Here is an 11,318-nt window from a genome sequence, read left to right as displayed (position 1 = left end):
GATTAGCGGCGTGTGCCGTTTGAATCTCACACTCTTTGATCTCAGGACTTTAGGGGCGGATGAGAGGTTACGGTGACGTTGAGCCACAGACAGACAGGTGTTCACTTTCTCCCGGGATGAGGATTGTTTAGGATGTAATGTTCAGGACCTAGTGGTGTTTAGGCCTCATCCAACCACAACGTAGCAGGCTCCCGAGTGGCGCAGCGATCTAAGGCACTGTTTCTCAGTGCAAGAGCCGTCACTACAGTTCCCGGTCCGAATCCAGGCTGTATCACATCTGGCCGTGATTGGGAGTCTCATAGGGCGGTGCACATTTGGCCCAACGTCGTCCGGGTTTGGCCGGGGTAGGCCGTCATTGTAACTAAGAATTTGTTCTTAAAACTGACTTGCCAAGTTTAAAAAAGGTTAAATATTTATTTATTTATTTTTTTACCTGTGCGCGTGTATGGACATGTCTCTGCCAATCAGCAGCCAGCATGGGTCACTGGAGGCAACGGTGGTTTTGTGACAGCGCACGGTGTGTGACTCCTTTGTCCTCCATGTGAACTGAAACTCAACACCTTTTCTCTCCGCTCTTTTGTTGCTTACTTCTCCTCCTCCTGTTTTTGTAAATATGGCCGTAGGTCACTAGAGGGGGAGAGACCGGGGTCTTTCCCCAATTGTGCTTGTCTGTTATTGGCAAAACTCCACGGCAAAACTCAATGTGAGTCTTTCTCAACGCTGCGCTTGTGATAAGCAGATCGTTTTCATTGATTGAACCAGGAAGGCTCATCGTCGGGTGGTGCCAGCTTATGATGTCATACACACAGTGTCCCCTATCAAGGCCCTCTGTGGTCTTTTTCTGAATGGGACGTCCCCCCTGAGTGATCTGGTCCCGGTGTCTCTCCATCCGGTCCTGGGCGGGTTCGGCTTGGCGGTCTGTTAGAACCCAAACCTCCGGTCTGACCACAGGCTGAACACAACCCCTCACAGTCACAGCCCACGGTCACAGCCCACGGTCACAGCACAGCCCACAGCCAATAGGACTTAAGTCTTTATGAGAGCGTAATTACACCCCAGCAAGTGTATTTATACACGTGTGTGACTCAACGGGCCATGTGTATGTCTGTGTGTGGAAGGAGCGTTCCCTTTTGTGTAGTGTGTTTGTGTATAGTACAGCTTGTACGTCTGCACATTTGTATTGGGTATAGCTGGTGGGTGTTTATCACAGGAGGTTGGTGGCACCTTAATTGGGGAGGACGGGTGGTAATGGCTGGAGCGCGAAATAGGTGGAATGGTATCAAATACATCAAACACATGGTATTTCAACATACACTAGGTGAGCCTGCAAAGTGTATTTTCTGTGTGTGCCTGGAGGGCACGGTGTGCGTGTGTGTACTATGTGTGTGTTCAGGTGTTGTGGTCGTGTTGGTGCTTGCCCTGCTTGTATGGCAGCAGGTGAAACCAGTCTAACCTCATCAGTAACAGGTCTGTGGAGTGCGTTTCTAGAGAGAGGATCATGAAGCCGTAGCTCTGTCAGACTCACCATGGTCACCTGCCTGACACTTTCACACACACTCAGGACCCCTGGATGTTTGGTGAGAACTCTGCTGTGTGTGTGTGTGTGTGTGTGTGTGTGTGTGTGTGTGTGTGTGTGTGTGTGTGTGTGTGTGTGTGTGTGTGTGTGTGTGTGTGTGTGTGTGTGTGTGTGTGTGTGTGTGTGTGTGTGTCACTGTTTGTTTTAGTGTTTGTATGTGTGAATTCATGACTTAGCGTGGGGGGGGTCAGTGTCAAATTAATGTTCAACTGCAGCTGTTTTATTCTGGTCTGCCTGGCTGGCGACGGGGCTGCTGGAGTGAAGCGGCAGCCTGTTGCTCTCTCTCTCTCTCTCTCTCTCTCTCTCTCTCTCTCTCTCTCTCTCTCTCTCTCTCTCTCTCTCGTTCTGCTCTCGCAGTTGTTCCACTGCGTCTGCTCAACTTTATCCCATGTCCTCTCGATTTTGCTGGAGAGGGCGAGAACAGGAGAGAAAAGGAGAGAGAAACTGTGTGGGTGGGTACAGTGGTGGAGCATGTGTTTTCTTTGTGTTTGAAATCAGCCTTTTTTTTTTTTGGGGGGCTGAGCGGCGGGAGGTGGGGGGTTGTTGTGTGTGAGTTTAGTGCCGGGATCATAGCGGTGTCACTGTGCCTGTGTCTCTTTCACACATACACCAAGCGCCACTCAACTCCCTCTACAATCACAGGGCAGGACAGAGCCACAGGGACCTGCTGTTGAATTTAGGCCTACCACATCATCAGCCTACAGTTGAAAACTCCATCCGGACTTCAAGAGTGGAGCACGGTGTCGGGGGCCCGGCCCTCAGTGTTCACATTGTCCATGTTGGATGTTGTGTGTGTTTTTGGCTCTCTGTCAGAAAAGTGGATTTTGAGTGACAGATTGGAATGGATCCCACGGAGCGGAGGGCAGAAAGGAGGGAACAGAGGAGTGAGAGCGTGAACGAGGGACAGAGACGGAACGAAGGACGAATTGGGAGAAGTGAAGCCGGACAACGAGCTGGAGGCTGACAAAAGGAGGAAAGAGAGAGAGAGAGAGAGTCAGGAAGAGAGAGACAAAGAGAGAGAGAGGGAGGGAGGAGAGACAGAGGAGCCAGCCCTCTAGCTGTGACAGTTTGTGTGTTAGGGGGGTTGACAGACACAGTGGCTTTGTGTCCTGCTGAACACCGCTGGACAGGACACTGCTGTGCTGAGAGAGCAGAGGCACTGTCAGTTAGTCTGTCAGTCGCTTCGTCAGTCAGTCAGTCAGTCAGACCGTCTGTCTGTCTGTCTGTAGGGAAACCAGACCTCTCTGCTACCATACACACTCCGGCGTACATCTGCTTTCCAGGACTTCTTTGATATCTTCTCAGGGCACAGGACGCCCCACCACGGCCCCCGCCAGCGTGTGTGTGTGAGTGTGTGTGCCTTGGAAAGCTCCTTTACGTCCTTGGAGGTCAGGAGTTTGAGACTGGGATATGGGACTAAAAGCAGGTATCTTTGGAGACGTGCCAGCATCGGGATGAGAGGAACACAGAGGAGAACAGGGGACTAGACTGAACTGGTTGGAACTATTGGTTGATTTTTTTCTTCAGGGATGATCTTGGCCCATCTGAAGAGCTACTCAGCCCTCTTGGTTTCTGCTTTTCCTGCTTGTTTTATCTCCATGGATTGGTGCTGACAGTAGGACTTGGCCAGAGAGGATGCATGTGTTACTCTGACACCTGCGTCGTTTACTGTAAAATAGCGTGTTTGTGCGATAGTGTCAAGACTTTGCCCCCTCGTGTGTGTGTGTGTGGCCCATGTTGGCATCAGGTCGGCCCGTGTCGGGTAATCTCTGCGCCCCAATGCCCGCGGCTATGCCCCCCTACCCTACTCTTCAAGCTGAGTCAGAGTGGTGCTTCCAGAATCCCGTAGGGGTGGACTGTAGTGCCGCCGAGCCTCGCTGCATCTGGTTGGCAGTGCTGCGTGGTGCCCCCTTGCCCTCACCTTCGCCCCCCACCATGAGGCCAGTCCTGGTCGGCAATGGGCACGGCTGCACCAGCAGGGCCCTGCAACGTTCTCACCAGCCCAGGGTAAGGACTGTGCCCAGTGCCCACCACACCTGTGGGCAGGGAGTCTGTAAAGGTGGAGGTTTGTGGAACTGGTGTTAATTGCGCAGTGTGTATGCTTGCTTGTGTGTTTGAGTGTCAGCGAGAGAGAGCTTCTCCTAATGTGTTTTCTCCATGTCTGTCAAAGGAGGTTGGTGGCACCGTAATTGGGGAAGACGGGCTCGTGGCAACGGATGGAACGGAATGAGTGGTTTCCATGTGTTGGGTGCCATTCCATTCGCTCCGTTCCAGACGTTATTAAGAGCTGTCCTCCTCACAGCAGCCTCTACTGGTGTCTGGCAGTGTGATGCTGAATGTGAGCGGCAATAATGCGGTAATCATTAAGCATCAGCTATAGTTGTGTTGTCCTCTTCCCCCTGAAGGGGCGGTACTAATTAGTGAGTTAAGGCAGGCGAAGGGGCTTGTTATGTGGCAGTTAAAGGGGGGGGGGGAGGCAATGCGCCCTCCAGGCCTGCAGAATTCAGGGCATCTCTCATCCATGTGCACTCGTGTGTGTGTGTGTGTGTGTGTGTGAAGCGCAGTGTGTGTTTGCTCTCTCTCTCTGTCTCTCTCTCAGACACACAGTTGAGAGATGGCGGCTTGGGGAATGTGGGCAGGCAGGGGAATGAGCGGCCAGGCTATAGTATATGGACACAGCTGGCGTAAACACACTGTCTGTGTACAGTAATGGCCTCTCGCAATACTGTGGACAGCATCAGTCCTGGAATCTCAGCCATCTCCCTCTGTAATTGTGTTGACCAGGATAGTAACACCAGTGCAACAGTTTGTGGCTAAGGCCAGTTAAATGCCACAGCGATGATGTCATTCTAATGTTGCTCTTAATGGCCAGGTTGGTGAGGCCTTAACGCACATCACTCTCAGTATCTCTCTCAGATGGGACTAGACACATTTAGATACAGCCAGTAGCCTGTTAGACTTTACTGTTGCCTGTATGCCACTGGGTGTGGGCCTTTAAGGAGCGTTTGGGTTATTATGGTTAGGATCTGTGGATGTATGCTGAACAAAAATACAAAACGCAGCACGCAACAATTTCAACGATTTCACTGAGCTACAGTTCACTTGGCAGCCAGGCCCCGCCACAAAATGGCTTTATTACAGACATGGGACTAACACTTTACATGATGCGTTTTATGTTTTTGTTCGGTGTAGACTAAAAGCTCAGGTTAAGGCAAACAACAAGAAGATACTTATACAGATAGTTAAGTTGTGCTGTCCTCGGCCTCTCCAGTCCTACCTATTTCCCCCTGGGGTGTAGGTTAGAGACCGTTTTTGGGAGGATGGGGGGGGGGGTTACTGGAGATTCATATTCAGCGGAGTTGCTCAAGGAGAAAACCCTGTTTAACTGATGTGACATCAACTGACTTGATCTGACAGAGGGCTCGGACAGGTTCTTCTTCTCGGACAGGTTCAAACACACACACACACACACACACACACAACACACAGACGGAGGAATTCAGGCGGTTGTGTAAAAGACAGAGACGTTACTCTTGAAGCTGTGCGTCAGGTATGCTGAATGACCGTTTATCCTCTATTGTGAAATACTGTTTGTACAGCGGCCGGCCTTTCGTCTGTCCCGACAAAACAGTCAGACGTTGGCTGTCATGCTAGCTTGAACTAGCATGCATTCCGGCTTGGAGAGGAGCCGGAGGAGAGACAACTATACAGGTGGTAGGGCCTTTGATATACAGTAGATGATGTGGTCGCGTCCCTGGGGTTTTTCCTGACGACCTGATCTGACCAGGAAGAACTATTGACCCTTAAAGTAGCAGTATTTAATCACTTCAGTTTGTGTCCCTTTCCCTTCTCCCGTCCCCAATACACCCATCCGTCCAGCTCTCAGACCAGTGCTACGGAGCGGACAGTGGGTCTCTGGATTAAAAGCGTGTCAGCGTTTGTAACCTCTCTGTAAAGCTCCACTTTTGAAACGGGATGCATCTCTCAGCTGTTTGAAAGACCATTGTTCCCCCAGTGGCACTAGTGCCGGGCGCCAGTGTGTGTTTGTGCATTCCTTTCCTTCACCATCAATTTCAATGACTCTGAACTAATTATATAGCTTAATAATCACTTCATAACTGTGTCATCTTTAGGCTGGTGATGTCGTGGTTCATACGAACATGGCTCACATTAACACCATCATCCCAGAAACACTAGACCCACTCCAGTTTGCATACCACACCAACAGATCCATAGATGATGCAATCGCTATTGCACTCCACACTGCCCTTTCCCACCTGGACAACACAAACACCTATGTGAGAATGCTGTTCATTGACTACAGCTCAGCGTTCAACACCATAGTGCCCTCAGAGCTCATCAATAAGCTAAGGACCCTGGGACTAAGCACCTCCCTCTGCAACTGAATCCTGGACTTCCTGATGGGCCGCCCCCCAAGTGGTAAGGGTATGTAACAACATATCCGCCACGTTGATCCTCAACACGGGGGCCCCTCAGGGGTGCATGCCCAGTCCTCTCTTGTACTCCCCGTTCACTCATGACTGCAAGGCCAGGCACGACTCCAAAATCATCATTGAGTTTGCCAATGACACAACGGTGGTAGGCCTGATCACCAACAACGATGAGACAGCCTATAGGGAGGAAGTCAGAGACCTGGCAGTGTGGTGCCAAGACAAGAACCTCTCACTCAATGTGATCAAGACAAAGGAGATGATTGTGGCCTGCAGGAAAAAGAGTACCGAGCACACCCCCATTCTCATCAATGGGACTGTAGTGGAGCAGGTTGAGAGCTTCAAGTTCCTTGGTGTCCACATCACCAACAAGCTAACATGGTCCAAGCACACCAAGACAGTCATTAAGAGAGCACGACAAAACGTATTCCCCCTCAGGAGACTGAAAAGATTTGCCATGGGCCCTCAGATCCTCAAAGGGTTCTACAGCTGCACCATTGAGAGCATCCTAACTGGTTGCATCACTGCCTGGTATGGCAACAGCTCGGCCTCCGACCACAAGGCACTACAGAGGGTAGTGCGAACTGGCCAGAACATCACTGGGGCCAAGCTTCCTGCCATCCAGTCCCTCTATACCAGGCTGTGTCAGAGGAAGGCCCTAAAAGTTGTCAAAGACTCCAGGCACACAAGTCATAGACTGTTCTCGCTGCTACCGCACGGCAAGCGGTACCAGAGTGCCAAGTCTAGGTCCAAGAGGCTTCTAAACAGCTTCTACCCCCAAGCCATAAGACTCCTGAACGTCTAATCAAATGGCTACCCAGACTATCTGCACCCCCCTTCCCCCTCTTTTACACGGCTGCTACTCTCTGTTGTTATCTTCTATGCATAGTCACTTTAATAACTCTACCTACATGTACATATTACCTCAACTAATCGGTTCCCCCGCACTTTGACTCTGTACCGGTTTCCCCTGTATATAACCTCACTATTGTATTTTACTGCTGCTCTTTAATGACTTGTTACTTTTATTTCTTATTCTTATCCGTATTTTGTAAACTGCATTGTTGGTTAGGGGCTCGTAAGTAAGCATTTCACTGTAAGGTCTACTACACCTGTTGTATTCGGCGCATGTGAGTAATGAAGTTTGATTTGATGTAGTGGATAGTTGGACACCTGTCTGCTACCCACCACAATAGAAAACAATGTGGATGTGGTTATATAGACTAATAGGAATGATGGGAAATATTGTGTATGGTTTCCTGGGGGCCCCATGTGGCATTTTAATAAGAGTTTTCATTGTGGTGCCAGTAGATGTGATAATTAGCCTAATTAATGGCATGTGGCTTAATTTGCATATCACGATTAGCCTATTCATGTGAGCTTGTCCTAGATATAACTACTATATAACTACTGCTGTACACACATTTTCTTTTCATATACTGTCCATACTGTCTTTACACACCACTAGATGTATATGCAGTACATTTGTATACATATGTATATATATTTATATTCTGACATTGCTCATTCTGATATCTTAATTTCTTTATTTTTCTGAATTAATTGTGTATTTCTGTATTATTGCTAGGTATTACTGCACTGTTGACGCTAGAAGCACAAGCATTTGCGATAGCATCTGCAGATCTGTGTACACGGCCAATACACTTTAATTTGATTTGAGATATCTAGGCATTTCAGAGAACTGCAGAGTGAAATGCCAGTAGTCTGAAATGCCAAATGTTCCCCTTTTGGATTGGCTAGACTGGAGAAAGGTTTTCTCATCTAGAAGGTTGGTGAGAGAGTGGCCATGGAAAGGAGAGTCCAGACTAGACTATCAGGTGTAGCCTAAATACAGTCTGGTTTTACATAAGCTGAGAGACAGATGTACGTTTAAAACCAATGTTGTTAGATCTCATGTCTGGAGTGTAACCTAGAGTCTGGAGTGTAACTTACTGTAGTTAGATGGAGACTATTGGGGGGGTAGTGGAGAATAGCCAGGCAGTCACAGACGTCCCACACACTCAGGGACAGGCAGGCAGGCTGACAGGCAGTGGGAATCATCTCTGGCCCAGAGCTCCAGTCTCTGTGTGTTTGGGGTAATCACAGGGTTTGGTATTCCGAGCGCCGGGAGGGGCTGTGCGGTTAAAACCAGCGTGCTGGAACCTGTCTCGCACTTGGCCCAGCCTGCTCTCACTCCATTCTTCTCCACTCGCTCCTTCCCTCTCTCTATCATTCTCTCCTTCCCTCGCTCTCCTCACCCCCGTCCTTGCCAGGCCCCGTCAGTATGTGTTTCAACATGTCTCAATCCAACCGCTCCCTCTGTGGAATTCCCTCTGGCTAGTCTCTTTCTTTCTCTCTTCAGATCTTAAGCCTACTCTTTCATTTTCACTCTCCCTTTATTTTCCTCCCTTGTCTTCCCTCCCCCCCACTTTCATGCATCTCTCATTTAAACGTTCTCCCTTGTTATTCCCATGTTATTCTCATGCCTCTCGTCTGTTCATGTGAGAATTTCTTGGGCAATGTGAAATGGTGAGCACACGGTTACATCAGTGGCTATATGGAGAGCTGTGCATCGAGCGGGAAAGAGGAGAGGAGGACAAAGAGAGGATGTGTTGTAAAGGTCACTCCAGCTGGATCATATGGCAAGAATGTATATGTGGTGATGGTGGAAGGGAGGAGAAGGGAGAGCGGTAGAATGGAAGGAAGAACAGAGGAGAGAGGTACTGTATTGTAGACACAAGGGATATTGAGTGAGCTGACCCCCTGTGTTTTTTTTTATTTCTGGGTGCTCTGTATGCCTGGTTATCCCTCCTCTACGGTACCATATTTCCTGTCCCCAGCCTGCCACTTCCTGTTGTTGAGCGGGCCGGGTGATTGGCCCTGCGAGGTCAGAGTGTGTGGAGGGGGGAGGGGGCACAGGAAGGGAAATACAGTGCCTTCCAAAAGTATTCACCCCCCTTGGCATTTTTCCTATTTTGTTGCATTGCAACCTGTAATTTAAATTGATTTTTATTTGGATTTCATGTAATGGACACACACAAAATAGTCTAAATTGGTGAAGTGAAAGTCAAAAATAACTTGTATAATTTAAAACAATTTCCCCCCAAAATTAACGGAAAAGTGGTGCGTGCATATGCATTCACACCCTTTGCTATGAAGACCCTAAATAATATCTTGTGCAACCTATTACCTTCAGAAGTCACATAATTAGTTAAATAATGTCCACCTGTGTACAATCTAAGTGTCACATGATCTGTCACATGATCTCAGTATATATACACCTGTTCTGAAAGGCCCCAGATTCTGCAACACCACTAAGCAAGGGGCACCACCAAGCAAGCGGCACCATGAAGACAAAGGAGCTCTCCAAACAGGTCAGGGACAAAGTTGTGGAGAAGTACAGATTGGGATTGGGTTATAAAAAATATCTGAAACGTTGAACATCCCACGGAGCACCATTTAAATCCATTATTAAAAAATGGAAAGAATATGGCACCACAACAAACATGCCAAGAGAGGGCTGCCCACCAAACTCACGGACCAGGCAAGGAGGGCATTAATCAGAGGCGACAAAGAGACCAAAGATAACCCAGAAGGTGCTGCAAAGCTCCACAGCGGAGATGGGAGTATCTGTCCATAGGACAATTTTAAGCCATACACTCCACAGAGCTGGGCTTTATGGAAGAGTGGCCAGAAAAAAAGCCATTGCCTTAAGAAAGAATATAAGAAAACACGTTTGGTGTTCGCCAAAAGGCATGTGGGAGACTCCCAAAACATATGGAAGAAGGTTCTCTGGTCAGATGAGATGCCAATTTAGCTTTTTGGCCATCAAGGAAAACGCTATGTCTGGTGCAAACCCAACACCTCTCATCACCCCGAGAACAACATCCCCACAGGGAAGCATGGTGGTGGCAGCATCATGCTGTGGATATGTTTTTCAGCGGCAGGGACTGGGAAACTGGTCAGAATTGAAGGAATGATGGATGGCGCTAAATACAGGGACATTCTTGAGGATAACCTGTTTCAGTCTTCAAGAAATTTGAGACTGGGACGGAGGTTCACCTTCCAGCAGGACAATGTCTCTAAGAATACTGCTGCAGCAACACTCGAGTGGTTTAAGAGGAAACATTAAATGTCTTGGAATGGCCTAGTCAAAGCCCAGACCTCAATCCAATTGAGAATCTGTGGTATGACTTAAAGATTGTTGTACACCAGCGGAACCCATCCAACTTGAAGGAGCTGGAGCAGTTTTTCTGTTGAAGAATGGGCAAAAATCCCAGTGCCTAGATGTGCCAAGCTTATAGAGGCATAACCCAAGAGATTTGCAATTGCTGCAAAAGGTGGTTCTACAAAGTATTAACTTTGGGGGGGGGGAACAGTTATGCACGCTCATGTTTTCAGTTTTTTTTGTCTTATTTCTTGTTTGTTTCACACAAAAAAAATGTTTTACATCTTCAAAGTGGTAGGTATGTTGTGTGAATCAAATGATACACCCCCAAAAAAACTATTTTAATTCCAGGTTGTAAGGCAACAAAATAGGAAAAATGCCAAGGGGATGAATACTTTCGCACGTCACTGTATAGGGTTTGTGTTGGGGGTTAACCCCTTCCACACATGGGAACTAACCTATATGAATAGGGATACGTTGACATGTTTTTACAGAAGAAATATGAAAAGCATATGCATAACCATGGTAGCGATTAAAAGGTGAACAGTTTGGAGATTATGGGAACATTATTAGGCTAAAGGTGAGAACCATTCGTCTGACACAAGACTGAATACAAACATTACACTATTGATTTTATGTGCATTTGACATTTAATGTACTTTTTCACACACTTGTTGATAACGAAATCTGATAATACTCTGAATACATTCAGTAACATGATAAGAATATTCTTAGAGAATGTGGGGTAGGTACAATATAAGATTACAAGGGTTTGAGTGAGAGGACCAACTGGTGTCTCCAAGTGGCCACACACACCACTTCAAAGTGTGCACAGTTCCAAAGTAATTTTAATGCCATTTTTATGACTCAAAGAACAGTCTTCAACTATAAAGTGCTTTTTTAAAGCTCTCCTAGCTGTGCTGTTGAGGAACTAGAGCAAGTGCACTTGTATTTTGTATTTTTTTTTACCCCACAATTACCGTTGTTTACGCAATCCAAAAACGGTCCATTATAAATCCCAAATGTAAATGTGAAGTGCACATTTGGACTGACGGGTGTTTTGTCTTGCTTGTATGACGCCAAAACTGTATTTATTATAACTTTCAACCTCTCATCTTTCGAA

The 11,318-nt window shown here is 47.6% G+C and overlaps 1 protein-coding gene across 9 annotated transcripts in view; it reads left to right on the top strand.

The window, feature by feature from the left end:
• The first annotated feature begins 1,355 nt into the window (after window positions 1-1,355).
• LOC118365768 (rho GTPase-activating protein 23-like) overlaps window positions 1,356-11,318 on the top strand; it is a 47,587-nt gene continuing 37,624 nt past the window's right edge. For 3 of the 9 annotated variants that reach the window (XM_052490814.1, XM_052490813.1, XM_052490810.1), the window contains exon 1: window positions 2,142-3,583. In XM_052490814.1, the coding sequence (XP_052346774.1) occupies window positions 3,311-3,583 (273 nt within the window). In that variant the 5' untranslated portion in view covers window positions 2,142-3,310. Of the gene's footprint in view, window positions 1,578-2,136; window positions 3,584-11,318 lie in introns of those variants that run through there. The other 6 variants (XR_008088512.1, XM_052490818.1, XM_052490812.1 and 3 more) reach the window with 4 other exon arrangements.

Source organism: Oncorhynchus keta, chromosome 32 (assembly GCF_023373465.1).
Source record: "Oncorhynchus keta strain PuntledgeMale-10-30-2019 chromosome 32, Oket_V2, whole genome shotgun sequence".
In the NCBI taxonomy this organism is placed as follows: Eukaryota; Metazoa; Chordata; class Actinopteri; order Salmoniformes; family Salmonidae; genus Oncorhynchus; species Oncorhynchus keta.
The sequence above is the reverse complement of the archived record's forward strand: the minus strand, read 5'-3'. Positions and strand labels throughout refer to the sequence as shown.